Source organism: Mastigoproctus giganteus, chromosome 2 (assembly GCF_048544385.1).
Source record: "Mastigoproctus giganteus isolate SK-2022 chromosome 2, ASM4854438v1, whole genome shotgun sequence".
In the NCBI taxonomy this organism is placed as follows: Eukaryota; Metazoa; Arthropoda; class Arachnida; order Uropygi; family Thelyphonidae; genus Mastigoproctus; species Mastigoproctus giganteus.
The window spans coordinates 225,503,658-225,522,394 of NC_143576.1; the positions used below are offsets into that span (position 1 = coordinate 225,503,658).

An 18,737-nucleotide genomic window follows, 5' to 3' on the forward strand; every position below is an offset into this window, starting at 1 on the left:
AAGCTTGTATTTTAGCCAGCTTGTGATTGATTTCTGGAACAAATTTCCATCTGTCATGGAAGTTGATAGCTTAAATAAATATTCAAGGAAGAGCTGGACAAACTTTAGAAAGGAATGTGTAGGTGAAATGGGAATTTTTTTTTTTGGTTGATGATATATAATTTTGCTTTCTTGCATCTTTGCCACTACTAATGCTTTTGCTAATTACTATTATTTATTTTTTATTTTACTTTTCACATTGGTAAGTGTATCCCTAACCAGCTGTGCGTGGCACGCAGTGGAATTTAAGCAATATTTCCCGGGGGAAAATAATGTGTCATACATATTGTCAGGAAAAAATAGTATGCATTTTGTAAATGGGTGGCTGAACCTGTTAAGTGTAAATAAAGAAATATTTGTCGAAACGACTACTGAGACCATAGCGAGTGGAAATATTCAGTTACCCTTAAATTAGCGGACGCAATAACTTCTAGAAGAGAACGCAGTGCACCGAAATCTTGATTTTTTTCCGAAACGAATGATAGTGCTTTTTTCAATCGTAAAGTCTGTGCGGAAGTTGCCATCACTGCCGATGGACGAGAAGTTGCAGCAAGACTATGCGAAAGGGAAGACAACGTTAGAGGTCTTTTTCAACTGTTATGGCGCGTGCTACATCACGACTGAGGGTTCTATAGTAAACAAGGATGTGGTTAACCCCATCAAGAGGAGATAATTCACTTGAAGTATCTTGAAATGTGGACCAATGGGTGCCTCTATGTGATAATTATTAGCTGCTCATGCAACAGCTGTCAATTATCAACTCACCAATCATAGTTTGTGGTGATCTCCCACCAGGAATGCATTTACAATTTTGTGGGCGCTAGACAATATAGTAATAGACGGGCTTCCAGACAAATTATTCATATATAAACGCTATGAAGAGAACCTGCTGTGGTTGGGAGAGGGAATTTTCAAATCATATGCCCAGACCACCAGTTTGAGACTCTACTTCTTACATTCTTCATATAACTGATTACTTGGAGCTATTTTTATTTTTAACTGGTATGTTCCCTAATGGCATGTACAAAGAGTGGCAAAATGATTAGAGTCATTATATAAAATTAACTTTTTTATACATTGTGATATTGAAGTTTTCCTAATGAATCTAGTAATTTAATCACCCTTTGTACTGTGCTCTGAAGTAATCACTTACGCGCTTAATTTCAGAAGATTGTTTAATTCAACATCCCTTAGGCACGAGTCCCCTACCCTAATAAAATTACTGATTCCAGACAATTAGATAACTTGTCTCAGCATAAATTCAGTCCTGTACGACTTTTATCTCTTTTGGTATATGGGACCAGCTGAAAGACTCACCGCAATCAGGTAGTGGAGAATCAAAAGGCTTAGAAGGTAACGTTGCAAGAGATTTCGCATGGTGGGGGTCCAGAAACGTTTCGAATGTACGAGTATTGCAAGCAGGCTGCTAGAAGAGCTCATAGGGTTCTGTCAGTGACATACAGGAAGCAGCAGGGACAAAAGTTGATTGTTCCATTGTTCCATAATTAAGCAGTGGTTAGACCACACCTAAAAACGATGCAGAGAAGAGCAACAAGATTAGTTGGGCCACAAAAAAATATTCTTATTAACAAAAACTGGGGTTGTGTAAATTGAAGTCTCTGGAAACTAGGCATATACGTGGTGACATAACTGAAGGGTACAAGGCATTAAAGTAAACTAAATTCTAATGACATTTTTATTCATTCTCAGATGATATGCACATGAACTTTTATGGACTTTTTTTTCACTCCGCGGCTGAGTTAAGTCCGTCTCAGATGCAGATAGCAAGGTATCCCCTTTTGGATACACGCTTTTCGACCAATAAAACAGGCAAATCGACCAGAGAACACATACAATTTAAAGGTACAATACATATGGGTAGATGAAATAGCTTTCCGAGTGATTTAATATAGTTAGGGAAGGACGTTACGTGGTTGTTTTCCATGAAAATGAATTACTATAATTAATAACCACTCTTATACACGTGAAATTAATAATATAGTTTATTAAGCTTATAGCCCAAACCACTTTACACTTAAGGTGACGTTTCAGGCATCTTACCGATGCCCACCATCAGACGATGCTGTTTTTAGTGGTAGAAATTAGAAAAGGTTACAATTTAGGAATAATTGTAATTAATTTTATTTCAATAAATATTAATTGTGAATTTTAAATCTAAAGGATTGTTGATTAAATCCTTTATTAAATTTAAATTTAACCAAAAATCCTTTAGACTTAAAATTCGCAATTAATATTTATTGTAACCCTTTCTATTTTCTATCCCTAACAGCATGGTCTGATGATGGGTATCAGTAAGATGCCTGAAACGTCACCTTAAGTGTATAGTGGTTTGGGCTATAAACTTAATAAACTATATCATTAATTTCATGTGGTATAAGAGTGGTTATTAATTATTGTAATTAATATCCGGGTGAACATAATGTAATAGCTTTTTAGGGACTTAGTATTAATAGTGGAAACTGATGCAAGAAAGGAAGCTTATACAGCATCAGCCAAAAAAAAAAAAAAAAAAAACCAACATCATGTGAATCTCCAGCTCCAGCAATTAATCAAGTGTTTGTGAGAAGGCATTTTCAAGTTGCTCAAAGAGTAGCTCTCTTGGGAGTTATAAGAGCCTGTGGGACTGTCTTCAACGATTCTTTGCAGATTATATCAGGTAAGCAACCCATTGACTTGATCATACTGCACAGATATCTGCTGTATATGACAAAAACAAACCAGTCAATGGAGTTATACGGATTAGATCTTGTCCTTTAATAAGTAAAACATATGATAAAAATGATGTCAAACAGGAAGGGGTAAGATTTGACAAGTTCGTTGGGATTTGGTTCGAATGGCTTAGCTAATGACACCAGATGTTACTTACTACCATGGAAATAGAACCTGCCAGATTTAGATTTATATCAAACTATGATTGTTACAGGACATAGGTTGAAGGTACTGCAGGGAATGTGTTTTTTTTTTCTTTATTACTATTATTATATAGTTGTTTTCTACTTAAATTTTGTATTTTTGCAATCATAACAACTCTACCTACAAGTTATCTGACTGCTTGCATATATATTTATCAGAAAGTTGTAGGTACGATGGTTACGTAGCTTTAAATAAATTTGCTTTTTTGAGAAAAATGGATTTGTCACTTATGAGCAATTTAGAGAACAGAAAATAACTAACAAAACATTTATTAAGACAAAGTATCTACATTTGTACATAATGAACTATTACTACAAATCATTAATTTCTTCATTTCAAATGTTTACTAGTTAATTAATCTCCATAACCACCAATGAAAACTCTTAATTAAATACTGCCGCTTGTTCTGTTAATCATAAAATCCAGTTCCATTTCTTTACAGCCAATTAGAAAGCTCTATAGATGTATTCACATTGCAATTAGTAAGTTGTTTCACATACTATTTTTAAACCAAACTTATTACATGAAATTTTTCTATATGAAGTTTCTGGCTATACATCCAGCTTTATATACATTTTCTATATAAAGTTTCTGGCTATACATAATTAACATTCATCTTCTTACTTACTAAGAAAACAACACTGTGATATTTCATTTTCTTTTCTTAAGTTATTAATTATTCTTATCATACAAGTTTCACACTTGTATGATAAGAATGTATGATAATATGAGTTTAACTGATTTCCAAACTGTCATACACACCTTTCTCTGTTTTTCTTTTAACAGCACTATTCGTTCCTTTGGGAAGGGGTTGGTACTAGCTGGACCTTTCCTTTCCTTTTCATGGCGGAAGCGCTTATTATTATTATTATTATTATTATTATTAGCCATATGGTGCAAGGAAGCCTGAGGCTTATGCTGCACCAGCCAAAATAAAAATTTCTGAATTACCCAGAGAGAGAGAAGTAGAAGGGAATCACCAAGAAAGAGAAGAATGATGATATCCAGCTCAGGACTCTGGGTGTGCCAAGCCCATACTCACCAGGTGTGAGCCCCTGGGGTTAATGTCCTGCTTAGAATTCCTGCCCTGCTGTCTCTATGCATTTTTGGGGAAGATCACCTTCAAATAGTTCGCTACCGCAGTTCATAACTTTTCTATTTATCCCTTTTTTCGGACATCAGTTTCCTACCACGTTTTTCGAATTACCCGTATATGACCTTGTATCCATTACAGTCTGCAGATTGAAATGGGTACAAAGTAAAAAAAAAAAAAATACTTTGTACCCATTACAGTCTGCGCAGTAGCACAGTGGTATCGTCACCGTCCTCCCCACACCGGGTGGAAAAGGCTCGGGTTCGAATCCCGTCGATGACGGGAGGAACTTTAATGGGCTTTTTTTAACTCCGTGGCTGAGTTTGTCGGTCTCAGACGTAGATAGGAAGGTTTTTTGTTTCCTTTGAATGGTGTTTTTCGTCCAACAAAACAGACAAATCGACCAGAGAACATACGCTATTTACAGACACAATACATATATGGGTATATGGGAGGAATTCTGGGTGATTCTAAAATGTAATTGTCTGTACCCATTACACCGCGTTACCTTCCAATACATTACATAACCTGTTATATACTGCACACTCCTCTCTCCTTCTTCTCTCTGTTTTCCCGCCCCAAAATGTTCTCTTATATCTCCTTGGACTCAGGGGAGGTCCCCACGGACTGGAGATGTGCAAATGTATCCCCAATTCACAAAGGGAAATCGAAGAGTAACACGAGTAATTACAGATCAGTTAGTTTAACTTCTGTTCCAGGTAAAATAATGGACTCACTGGTTAAAGATGCATTGCAGGATCATCTAGACAAGACTGCAGCGATAATTCAGACACAGCATGGGCTTTTTAAGAGAAAGTCTTGTCTGACAAATTTGATTGGATACTATGATGTGGTTACAAAGGAACTGGATGCAAAAAATAATTTTGATATCATATACTTGGATTTCAGGATAGCTTCTGACACTGTTGCACATGGAAGACTACTGTAAAAATTGGAGCAGAATGGTATTAAGGATAAGTTGCTACAATGGATAAAAGGGTGGTTTAGTGGGAGAGGAGGGTGGTAATCAATGGACTCTACTTTTCGTGGACTAATGTTATTAGTGGAGTCCCACAGGTTTCTGTGTTGGGCCCACTGTTGTTTTGTATATTTATCAGTGATATTGATGAAGGTATATCAGGCTTAGTGTCGAAGTTTGCAGATGATACAAAGTTGGCAGGGTTCTTAATGACAGTAATGACAGTGTGCTACTGCAACAGGATCTAGAAAATTTGGGCAGATGGGCTGAGAAGCGGCAACTGAAGGTTAACATTAACAAATGCAAAGTACTACATATGGGTAGAAGTAACCCCAGAGGAACGTACCAACTGTGTGGTACTACACATAGGGTGGTAGAAAATGAAAAAGACCTGGGAGTAATTGTGCAGTCAGATATGAAGTTTTCTGAGCAATGCAGACAGGCTGCAAGAGCAGGTCATGGGGTTTTGTCAATGATATACAGGAATTTTGTTAGCAGGGAAAAGGAGGTGATTGTCTCTTTGTATAAGGCAATGGTCAGGCCACATCTTGAGTACTGCGTACAGGTCTGGAGGCCTCATTTTAGAAAGGACATAGCTTTGCTTGAGCGTGTACAGAGAAGGGTAACAAGATTGGTGAGGGGAATGAACGGATCCTCTTACCAAGAGAGAGGCTTAAGTTCTGCAAATTGCAGCGGCTGGAGACTAGGCACCTGCGAGGTGATCTGATCGAGGTGTATAAGGCCTTGAATGGGTTGAGCACGCTGAATTCTGATGGGATTCTTCCACATGCTCAGATTATGAATCTAAGGGGCATAAATTCAAATTGAGGAAAGACAGTTGTAGAACAGATGTGCTGAAATTTGCCTTTAGCCAGCGGGTGCTTAATTGCTGGAACAAACTTCCATCTGTCGTTGTGGAAGTTGATAGCTTAAATAAATTCAAGGAGGAACTGGACAAACATTTAGAGGGAATGGTTGTGTGAATTTTTTTTTTTTTTTTTTCGGTTGATGCTGCATGAGCTCATACGCTTGCTTTCTTGCATCACATGCCTCTATTACTATTACTACTACTGTCTCCACCAAGCCAATCAAAGTTCTCATATTATGCCTCATTCCAAGGTCCGACCATCATGTGTTCTTTCCCTACTTTTCAACCCTCAAAACTTCCCATGTTTTTCTCGCAATCTTTCTTATTCCTCCCCCCCTCCCCCCGATAAAGATACTGCTTTTCTTGGAATCATACAAATTAAAGTTTTCCATTCTTCTTTTCAAAACTAGCTTTACGGTTTTTAATAGCGTCCTAACTGACCTAAAGTGTTTCATCGTGACCTGTGGTGGGCTACGCAGTCTCTTTCAAATGTTTCTGGATTCTAATTTTTGCATTTCAATTGTCTATTAAAACACAATTAACAAGCTTTAAATCCCTTTCCCAAGGAAAGCTGTAATTTTGTAAGACCAGATCTTACAGTACATTTACAGCAGTTGGGCCTGATTGAAGACGTAAGTTTCAATTTTGGTACACTAGAGACGAGTGAATATATTATTCTCAGTTGCTTTCTATATGATAGACCTAGAACTGAGTTATATAGGAAATTTGGAAATTGATCCGTGGTTGAATTGCAGAGGCTTTTTGAATTGTATGAATTTTATGTGGCTTTCGCTAATTTTATAAATGAGATTTTTAGAAATTTGAAATGTGTGAGTTTATATATTTTTATGGAGAGTTCATATATATGTGAGATTTAATGTGTATGGTGTTTTAATTGTACTTAGTTATCATTAGTAGTAGCGTATGATGCAAGAAAGCCAGCTTATACAGTCAGTCAAAAAAAAAAACAAAAAAAACCCACCTTCCTATGTCACCTATTCATTTCCTCAAAAAGATTGTCTAGTTCAAGTTCTTCCCTGAAATTTTTTAAGATATCAACTTCCACAACGACAAACAGAAGTTTGTTCCACCAATAAACCACTCACTGGCAAATCTAAAGGCAAATCTTTCCTCAATTTGAATTTATGCCTCCTCAGGTGTGTAATCTGAGCAAGAGAAAAAATCCCATCAGTACTGAGCTTGCTCAAACCATTCAAAACCTTATACCTCAATCAGATCACCTCGCAGGTGCCTAGTCTCCAGATGCTGCAATTTGCAGGACTTAAGCTTTTTTTTTTTTTTTTGTTAAGAGCACCCCTTTGTTCACTTTACCAATCTTGTTGTCTTTCTCTGTACTCATTCCAACAGCTCTGCATCTTTCCTAAAATGAGGCCTCCAGACCTGCATGCAGTACTCAAGGCGTGCCTTATACAGAGAGATAATCACCTACTTATTTCTGCTAGCAAAGTTCTTTATATCATTCCCATGACCCCATGAACTGCTCTGAAAACTTCATATCTGCTGCACAATTACCTCCAGGTCTTTTTCATTCTCCACTACCCTGAGTGTAGTACCCAACAGTTGGTACGTTACTCTGAGGTTACTGCTACCCATAAGGAGTACTTTGCATTAGTCAATTTTAAAATTCAGTTGCCACTCTCAGCCCATCTGTCCAACTTTTCTAGATCCTGTTGCAGCAGCATTATTGTCCATTATTTTAATTAATTTACAATTCTGCTAACCTTTATATCATCTGCAAACCTGGACATTAAGCCTGATGTACCTTCATCAGCATCATTGATAAATATAGAAATAAGAATGGGCCCAACACAGAACCCTAGGTGACTCCATTAATAACATTAGTCAATGAAGAGCAGTGTCCATTGATTTCCACTCTCAATCTTCTCCCACTCAACCAGCAAATTGTCCTTAATGCCATAATGTTGCAATTCGTACAGCAGTCTTTTATGTGCAACAGTTTATATCGTGCATTGTAAGTAATGTAAATAGTGTATATGTGTTCGTGTAGTAAGTTGTGTATAGAATTTAAATCAAGTGTATGTGAAGCTTATTTATAGCGTGGAAATAGAGTTATAGACGCGTGAGACAAAAGCATATGAGTATAAAATTATAAGTTGTTAGAGAGTAAAAGACTCACCTCCCCGTGGCAGAGGGGCGGTAACTTCTCCACAAAGGCTCCGTTTCAGCCGGTAAAGAGGACTAAGTGGTCTGTTTTTTTTTTAAATGTGTTTTTTGATATGTTTTAAGTTAATGTGAGTTTAAATTATGTGTTTTGCATTGATGAACTTAATGCTCACACAACGCTTAAGTTTGATATGATGATTATGATCAATTATCCATCCCTTCTAGTAATGAACTTCCAGTTCCAGCAGACTTCTGTTTTCCAAGTTGAAATTGAAACTGAAAGGACTCCGATTTGATAATTTTTATGATATCCAGAAGTATGAAAATATTTTCCTTATCCATATATTGCCTTATTTGAACTCGGTCTGATTACTTTTTGCCGCACTCTGCTAATAAATGGTTATAGTTTATTTATTCATTGATATTAATTATGGACAGAATGCTCAGTGTAAATAAAATTCTGTCTTATAAACCAGATATTCCGAAAATTGAATCTGTGTATGAAGTTTGTTCAGAAGTTTATTTCTGAGAATGGAATTTTCAGTTAAAATAAAATTCAAAAGTGAAACGTGCAGCGTAATTAGGAGAAGGGAGTTTTTCTTTTAAATAATATAATATAAAGAACATGAACAAAATTGATATGCACAAAGTAATTTCATCATAATTTATTAATAAATGCTATGAGTTTCACATAGATAGAATTAACTTGAAAACGATGGCTATTTACAAGTTGCAAATGGCAATAGTAATAACATTAATCACTGCTATTACCTTAATCTGAAAACATAGGTTCTTAGCATTATTTTGAAACATATCGGAGGTCATTCATTAAAACTTTTTATTGGTATTTTGATTTATATTAATTTTTATGGTTCAAATGCTTTCTACGGAAAAGAAAATTCTATATGCAAAGAGTGAAAAACCTTTCAGATACAGCAGTACCTCTAGGCATTTTCATGTTTTCAAATGCTGAGACGTGTACAGATCTAGTCAGCTCAGCACCTATGCCTAAAGCATGCGTGCTGTCAGTTTAAATTTATGAACAAACATCAAGTTTTGTGTGCGTCTGGGAAAGGATTTTTTACAAGGCTTTTCAAGCAAACATTGATGTTTGCTTGTTCAAACTGTCGAAATTTGTACTACATATTCTAACATATAGTACGAAAACAGCGCACCAAGTGTACCTTTTCGGCCTTCATAAAGTGAGCGCCCATTCATAAACCAATTGCTTTTTTGCCAATACTGGTACATCATTTTGCCAATATTAGTACTAATATTGGCAAAATGATGCAAGCCTAGCCGTTAAAAAGAATAAACGAATAGTCTTCCTCACTTCACTTCATTTCATTTCTTTAGAGTATTCGTCCAATGGCTCTTTAAATTTAGATAAGCTACCAACCTCCACAAAAGTGAGCGAGCGTTTATTTCAACAGTCAATCATCTTTTGACTAAAGGAAAAAATTTGGGTATCTCAACAAGGCCATCTGAATTTTAATTCATACCCGCTTGTGTCAGCCACATGACTAAGGTTATCTTCGACATTTAATATCATCTCAACCATTTTAAATACTTAAACACGTTTGGAAACCGAAGAATGCTTTCCAAGCTCTCCAACGTACAGAACTCAACCTCTTTTCATAACAATATCCACGTATGCTTTTAACTATTTTCTCGCTTTTTTCTGCACTCTCTTCAACATGTCCACATCTTTCCTCATTTCAGAAGTTTCGAAGCTATATAATATCCAATATGTGGTCTAACTTTATAGTTGATTTTTAAAACTTTAAAGTTTAACCTAACTTTTTAATTAATAATCATATCTTTTTCTCCACTCTCAATGTTCTTGTATATCATTGACTGAACCTTATGAGCTGTCCTCTAACAGCCTGTCAACTGTTCAGAGAGAGTCATATCACATTATATAGTTATTCCCAAATCCTCCTCATTATCAACTGTCCTAAGTTTGGCATTACCCAAACGGTGATTACTACTGCTGTCCAGATGCAAGACCTTGAATTTTTTTAGTTTTATACCTCAACCTATCCTAATAATTACTGTTATTAGGCCGCTCTATCATCAGATTTAAAAACTCTCCCATGTAAATGTGGATGCTATATATTTATTCAACTTATCAGCAGCTAGTTCAAGATACCGATATTTTTATGATACACTAAGAGGCCGGCCAATATGGTTGATTCCTTTTCTTCTTCGACTAACATAAGCAAAGAATTCCATGCTACTATTCTTTGCACTCTTAGCTAAGGATTTTTCATACTTCTCTTTAAGTTAATTTTAATTATTTAAATTATAATTTATAACCATGACATACATCTTTGTGAAGACATGTTTTGCGATTTGTTATGTCTCCATATGACATGAAAATGCCTACCGGCACTACATACTTATGTAGTTGTTTATGATGTTAAAAACTATTGATTTAAACTGTGAAAGCCTAATAATAATGATTTAATATATAATAATTATTATTATTGCTAAGATTATATTTGACTTTTCAGACTAATGCTAAAACCAATGCTTAAGATATTTCAGATTAAAAACTGCTCCTTGTTGTAAGAAATTTACCCAAGGATTAGTTAAATGTTCAAAGGAAAGTTTTAACTAAAATTAACATTTAATATAAACAAGGTATTTATAATGCTTTCTTATTTTCATTCACTGTTTGATGTTCTCGATATCTCTTTCTCTCACTCACCCACTCTCTCTCTCTCTTTCTCTCTCTCTCTCTCTCTCTCTCTCTCTCTCTCTCTCTCTCTCTCTCTCAGAAATATATCTATATACTTCGAACAAACTGTAATGTTAACAGCTGGAGTATTTTATATCACATCATCATCACTGAAAGTGATCATACAAAACAAACTGCAATATTAACAGCTGGAGTATTTCACAGAACATCATCACTGATAGTGATCATACAAAGGTAGTTCATGCCCTTGTAGAATCTTCATTTCCCAACATCTTTTAAGACTCGAGGAATCCCTAGAATGTTGTTGATAAGTTCGGAATTTCTTTTCAGCAATGGCAGCTTTTCAAAAATCCGAAATATAGACTTAATCATCTCTGTAACACACTACGGAAAAACAAAATGTTATTAGAATTTTACATTTTAATAGTTAGTAGTATTAATTTAATATTAGCATCTTTTTAATTAAGGGAAATACAAACTAAGAGCAGTGGGACTTTGCTTTACAGAGTCTAAGTCATCATGAAATGTTAGAAGTTAGAAACAAACTGCAAATACAGTATACTTGTGGAAAAGTAGAATAACAAATTCAAACAGCATTATTTATTCAAAAGCGCAAGTGATTAGCCATGCCCTTTGAATTTTTGCAATGCTATACTCAATGCTATTAAGCACAAGCACAGAATAATAGAAACTTATTTCTGACTTGTATGGCCCTCGCAGGTAGCACTGTAATTGAAAATCACCGTCCTTCCAAACCAGACAGAAAAGTTGGGGTTTGAAACCCGTTAACGGCCAGAGGTTTTTTTTCACAGCGTTGCCGAATTAGTCGGTCTCAAGCGAGGTTGCATTTCTCTCGGAAAGTTGGGTTATTCGTTCAGCAAACGGTAAATTGACTAAAAAATAGACACAATTACAGGCACAATACACTGTCGCTTAGTAGCCTTAATTGCTTTGGTGTTTAACACACACATCTGCCTTTATATCAAGCTCATTAGGTTTCCCACTGCAATGCAATTCATACATTTTTAACTCTCTATAATTTATACTACATCTACCGTTGGACCCGTTGTGGAACTCTTCTGACCAGTTTCTTTCCGTAGGAATTCGTTAGCATTTCTTCTCCAGTGCAGTCACCAGTTCAGCTGTAGAAGAGAGGAATAATGGCTGTACGTTGAGACGGTTTATTTAGGATAGGAGTGGGTTGAGCGTCAAAATAACTAAATCCATTAGGATTCAGTACATTGTGTCTGTAAATGTTTGTATTGTTGGTTTGGTCTGTCTGCGTGTGTAGCACAGTGGTATCGTCACCGTCCTCCCCACACCGGGTGGAAAAGGCCCGGGTTCGAATCCCGTCGATGACGCGAGGAACTTTAGTGGGCTTTTTTCACTCTGTGGCTGAGTTAGGCGGTCTCAAGCGTAGATAGCAAGGTTTTTCCCCTCAGAAACTGGGGTTTTTTCCGTCCAGCAAAACAGGCAAATCGACCAGAGAACACACGCAATTTACAGACACGAATACGGGTTAATGTAATCATTTACGGGTAACCCTAATATAGTATTTTTTTTTTTTTTTTTTTTTTTTGTTGGTTTGGTCTCCGCGCAGTAGCACAGTGGTATCGTCACCGTCCTCCTCACACCGGGTGGAAAAGGCCCGGGTTCGAATCCCGTCGATGACGCGAGGAGCTTTAGTGGACTTTTTTTCACTCCATGGCTGAGTTAGTCGGTCTTAGGCGTAGATAGCAAGGTCTCCCCCAGTTTCTGGGGAAGACCTTGCTAATTTTGTCAAGCAAACAGGCAAATCGACCAGAGAGCACACGCAATTTACATACAAAATAAATATATGGGTAAATGTAATCATTTACGGAGTACCCTAATATCATAATTTGTTTTTTTGTTCGGTTGGTCTGCTGTTTGCTAAAAAAAAATCCGAGTTTACGGAAAAAAAAACATTCAGCTCTTCAACCCTCGTTCGGATTCAGGAGTAAAAAAAAGTAAACTGCAGCCATTATCAACCCACTGCAGGATGGAAGCCTCCTCAACAATTCATGCTGAGGGAAATGGGGAATATTGTGTCTACCATAATAATCTGCCACGCTGGCCCAGTGCGGGTTGGCAGATCGACCGTATTTAGCAGTCAGGGGCTTGAACCCCGGTCTACTCAAAGAGTAGACCGGGGTTCTGCACTCCCCGCTCATGACAACTCGGCTACGAAGGTCCTGCTGATTCAGGAGACTAGGCACTAAACACTACTGCAAACGGTGCTAGACGCTCGTTGTTGAGATGCGGGGTTTGGATGAAACAACTCTACCACGAAAACTATACTGTGCAATTCCCAACGGATTGTGTACACCGTGATGAACGCTCCTGTGTGGACAAGCTCAAAAGTAACGTTTTCGAAGGAATCTTCTCGGTTCACCTTCACCACGTTCTTCAAGAATATGCCAGTTCTATCAATTAGGTTTTTTTCGTTTTGTTTTTTATGCCTAACTGACCCTTGGCACATCATACATCATACACATCATAATATACCGCATAACCTGTAGAGACTGTGACAGCTGCTACGTAGGAGAGACTTCGAGACGTCTTCAAGACCGCCTTGCTTAACACGACAGAGCAATCCAATCCGCCTTGCTGAGACCAACCAGTCCGTAATTGCAGAGCACTTCTGGGCACCACGACCTCAATCCCAAACGAGACTACGAAATAATAGACCACTCCAGGCACTTCCGCCACCGCCTATGGTTGGAGTCACTCAATATATTGAGCAATTCGATAGCCATGAACAGCTGCAAGGGCATAAAACTGCACCCCATCTTGGAGACAACCGTTTTATACCTCGACAAGCGGTGGAGAAGTATCCGTTAAGTTTAAACTCTGTTGAAGAAAGACACGATTGTCTCGAAAGCTCCAAAGTATTCATAATTAAAGATATTTACTGAATTTACACTTATCGTATTTCATCATACATCGGATATGTCCTATATGTAACTAGTATTATCTGAGCAGTATACTTTCTAGATAATAATTTTATTAATTTCGCTTTTATTAATTTCACTGCTGTTAGTTTCCCTTATCAATTTTTATTTGAATATATTTAACTAAAAACGCCTAATTTATTTCAATTCAATTAAAATTCTACAAATTAAAAATTTGTCGAATAGCACTTTGAATTACTCGAATATTTGAATTTGTCGAATACCACTTTGAATTACTCGCCAGAGGGTGGCATGGCTGAAGGCTGGCTAGAACCAGATTGGTAGAAAGGTTTATTAGGTTATAACCATAATTATTTCAAACAATTCGTGTATGATCCTGCTAGAGAGAAGTTTGGAATAGGTGAGGTAATTAAATTTAATTTAATTCAGTTTTAAGGATGCACATACATAGAGTTTTGTTTCCTTATCCCAATATACCATAAATATCGCATAAAGGTAAAAAAATACTTTGATTAATTTGGTTGTTGTTATGCGCATAAAGTCTGCAACCGAGAATTGACTTATGGGATATGTATTGAAGCGGAATTTATTAATACTGAATAAGATTAACAGAAAAGTATATGCATAAAATATTATTCATTCTGATTGAATATTAATTCATACAATGACCTTGAGGTATAATGGAGGATTGTTCATCGTTGAATGATTAAAACTGAAAATCCTATTCGAAAATTTATTAGTTCATTCATTGGCAGTACAGTCTGATGTGGCTGTTGCTAATTATCGTTTGTGTAAATGTCTTAAATTTTCCTGTAATAGCGCTCTGATAGATTATAATAATACAAATTTAAACTAAATACATATGCATTTCTTTTTTTTTTATACCGATCAACTTGCCAACTGACATATCGCTAAAAGTAACTAGACAACCTCAACGTTTCAAATCAAAGAACCTTTCATTGATAAAATATTTAGTAACGTGGCCCACCATTGGCCTTAATTACGCACCGTATCTGCATTGGCAGATTCTGAACCAATTTTTGATAATAGGAAGGCGGTTGTATTGTCCATATTTCCTTTTAAGTAAGGAAATTCAACTCGAGAGTGCGAGCGTATTGTCTTGGTCGCGGACGTTCCAGTTCATCCTAAAGGTGTTCAGCGAGGTTAACGTGGATGTTCTGAACAGGCCGATAATGCTTTTGCATTCCCATCTCTTAAAACTAAGTCGTTACATATTGTGCAGTCCAAAATAATAAAAAACATTCCTGGACAAGATCAGAGGAGTTCACAAGATAGAGAGAATATAAGAAACAGCACCGTTTAAGCAGTTATGCGGGCTTCAATCACGGTTACTCAAAGCACGTGTACTTAGGCACCCTTGCCTTGACCACTCGGCTAGTGGTAAATCTATGATCTCTCTAAGCTTCTGATTGGCAATATTTAATCTACGTATTTTCTCTTCCTCCGGTCTGTTTCCGGCAATTTCTATTGTGTTTTCCAGCCGTTTTAGCTCCATGACTTTTCCATCTGGTGATTACGTCGGCCACCATTGAACTAGGTCAGGGGTCACCAATTAGCAGACCGCGAATTTTTTTTTTTTTTTTTTGCGGACCGCGAGGTAACGGAACCTAAAGCATTTTAATTTTTTGCTGGCTGCCGGATCTGGGTCGCCTGGGAGCGGGATTGCTGGCATCCACCAGCCTTGCACTACTGCTGTTGGGTGCGGGATTATAGTGCTCGATTGCACTGATAGATTTATTAGACCCAGGTTCGGCTTTACGTGACAGGGATGACCGCTGGGTTGCATTTGCCCACGTGGTGGCTGCTACTTGGTGGAAAAGTGACCTAACTCCATAATACACTACTCTACACCTAAACATACACATTTACACTTTTCAGGTCAGAATACTGAGTTTCTTTTGCCAACAGAGTACACAGGTAGAGATAGACGTGCCTGGGAGCCACCTAGCGACATCAATATACAATAAATAAATAAATAAATAGGATGGTTCTCCGTCGTGTCGGAGAATGCGTGGTCCCATCTACCGTATTTCGTTGATCAGTTTGCTTCTGGCGTGAACCCGGTTGTTTTTATATCTATTTCTGACACAAGAAGGACTACATCTATAAAGATAGTGGGCATTGTTCATTTTTTCTGAAAACAAAGGGAATCTGGATAAATTTGGAAATGTAGTGTATACTGTGTGTATTTTTGTCATAAGTTATCTAAATCAGTGGTTCTCATCTTTTTGCTATGGTGAAACTTTTCTTTTAAATAAAATTTCCAATTAGACTCCGTCATTAGATTTCTCACTCCACGAAACCCAATTTTTAACCCTTCCAACAGGAAATAATTGCTGCAGTTCTGGTTGATGTAAAATTAACTGTAAAAAGCATACTTTATGTAAAAGTTAAATAAATATTAACAACGATTTTATAATTAATTAAATTCTAAATTTTGCATTAAATAAACTTTTATAACATTAATTTTACATTATTTAAAGAACTATTTGAAGGAAACATAAGAAAACAAGTCAGTTAATGTACGCAATGTGTTATACTTTAGGCGCATTAGCAAATAGTAATAACAAAAAAGAAGAAACTAATAAATAAATAGCAAAAGCAACGATTTTTATGCCAACCGAGAATACTTCGTGTCTGAACGTCCGCCAAATTTGCCCAATCATTCCTCCAATCAGCACAAGGCAACAAACATATCCAGTATGGTATGGTATGGTTGTTTATTGGCGCATTAGCTGCTATGGCTATAGTGCGCCTACATATCCAGTGCTTCAGCTACGATCACAGAGTGGTAAGATACTATTCTGTGGCTACAACGTACATTATATGGATAGCCTACGTGATATGTAAGAAAAAAAAAAAAAAAAAAAAAAAGAAATAATAACTGCTAGTACAATCACATTAAGAAACATTCATAATTATATGGTTCATTACATGTTTCCTAAAGACATCCTGTGTGATTACAAAAAGACAAGAAGGTGGATTGAAAAGCGAATTCAATCCACCTCCTGGTAATTTAATTTTCATTTACATTTGTAAGACAATTCAAAAGAGTGATATAACTGCAGTTACATCATTCTTTTTAATTAATTGCCTCTTCAATTATCTCTGTTAATTTGAAACAAAAATAAAGCTTAAGTCATTTAATCATTTAATATATATATTTTAGCTTTCTTTAAAGTTATGTTAATTTATTTCTCTAAATTAATTTTATTTCCTCCACTTACCGTTTCGTTCACTGTATTACCATTTTCTGGGTTTAAGTTGGGTATCATAATTTTGCAGGCTGTTGCGACCTGAAACATCAGGCTTCCAAACAGACACAGTAGTCCAGTCAAAATCAGCATGCGATACCATTGAGTTACCATGGCTAATAAATTCCTAAAGTAAACAAAACAATATTTACTATCATTTTTTTTTTTTTTTTTTTTTTTTGCATAGTTATAGTTTAATCCGATAGACGGCAGAAGAGCAACAGTAAATAAGAAGGAAGACGGAACTCTGATTTCTATAATGACCACTCTCATACCACGTGAATATTAAGTTAGTTTATTTAGCTCTTACCTAAATCACTAAATGAATTTTTTATAGGTTTTGGAATGTTTCAGTAGTTTTTGAACTTTATAGATGTAGTCCTTCTTGTCTATGATAACTGTGGTGTTTGAAATTTAAACCTTTACTTAGTATATTTACTTCCGATATAGTGAGGGTTCTAGAATTAAGTTAATGATATGATTGGGAAGTTTAGGATTATTGCTAGAGTGAGTGAGTGCTATCATAGAGTGGGGTGCCAGGGAAACAACTTCTCGAAGTCTGATTCCAGTCATTACTTGAACGGCAATTATGGGATGTAAGATTTTAAATTTTACCATTTGGATGATTTGTTAAGTCTATGTGTGTGTTTTAGTAAATTTAACAGTTATTAATCAATTCATGTTAGAAAAATCGCTTTCTCTGAGGATTGAACTTAAATCTGTAAATTTTTGTTAAATTTAAGTACCACTTTGTCTAATAGCATTACTAATAGTTTTATTCTAGTCATGTAAATGAATTTATCAAAAAAATTGATTTTAATTAGGTGTTTTATATTTAAACTGGCCGAGATGAGTTTTTGTTCGCGATATGTGACGAAAAATTTCTGTTTACATTTTAGTTTGATTATTTTAACGCTAAGATTTTAAAATTCGCGAATAGCTAAATAAACTATCTTAATATTCACGTGGTATGATTGTTCATTATAGGAATCTAGATTTCATGACGATGACGTTATTTGCAAGCAACTGTCCCTTAAACACATGAGCTGTGCTTCAAATATCAGTTGATAAAGACATTATGATGCCCAACATAATGTCTTTATGATGGCCTACCTATCAGAGACTTAAGGAGGAAAAAACGTCACCTGTCTATTTATTATTATTATTATTATTATTATTATTATTATTGGCCATATGGTGCAAGAAAGCCTGAGGCTTATGCTGCACCAGCCTGAGGTTTAGTCAGCCTATAGATTGTACTGAGTGTTAGTTAATTTTTAACCTTTCTGAAAGTATGCATCAAAATTAACTATACTCTGTTTATGTAGAGTGAACAGAGTATAAATTCATATTGTGATACTAATTAGGTTTTCTTCGCTTTAAATTATATACGAAAAAAATTATAATTGCAATATAAATCACTCGCTATAGCGAAAACTTTCCATAGCTATACATCATTCATTTATTAATTTCTGTGGCAATTCTTATATTTAATACTATTAAACTAACTATCTTAAATTGTAGTCTTAGACCTTACTCTTAATAATTAATGCTTACTATGTAACATATACGCATTATCAAGTTATTGTTATGCTGTTTAGAATAATTTAAGAAAATAGCACCGTTATTTTTTTATCTTACAATTTATTAATGTTTCTTTAAAAGCTATGCGAAGTAAACAGCAAATTTTAGTATGGAACTCAGTTCCTTTAAAAATGTAACAAAATCATCTTACAGTGAAAATATTAAAGTTAAAGCTTACCTGGA

General features: G+C 35.9%; 1 protein-coding gene across 1 annotated transcript; it reads right to left on the reverse strand.

Annotated features, from left to right (window-relative positions):
* Positions 1 to 11,011: 11,011 nt before the first annotated feature.
* Pdf (Pigment-dispersing factor) lies at positions 11,012 to 17,088 on the reverse strand. Its single transcript, XM_090369003.1, has 2 exons — positions 16,944 to 17,088; positions 11,012 to 11,146 (listed from the first exon to the last, which is right to left on the reverse strand). The coding sequence occupies exons 1-2, from the start codon at positions 17,082 to 17,084 to the stop codon at positions 11,021 to 11,023; spliced, it is 267 nt and encodes an 88-aa protein (XP_090225129.1). The 5' UTR covers positions 17,085 to 17,088; the 3' UTR covers positions 11,012 to 11,020.
* Positions 17,089 to 18,737: the final 1,649 nt, after the last annotated feature.

Bases quoted from the DNA above. Each gene is read 5' to 3' on its own strand.
- Pdf (XM_090369003.1), bottom strand. From the start codon at position 17,084: ATGGTAACTCAATGGTATCGCATGCTGATTTTGACTGGACTACTGTGT. The intron at 11,147-16,943 runs GTAAGTGGAGGA...GTTTTTCCGTAG, and splicing joins GTAATACAGTGAACGAAACG to TGTGTTACAGAGATGATTAA.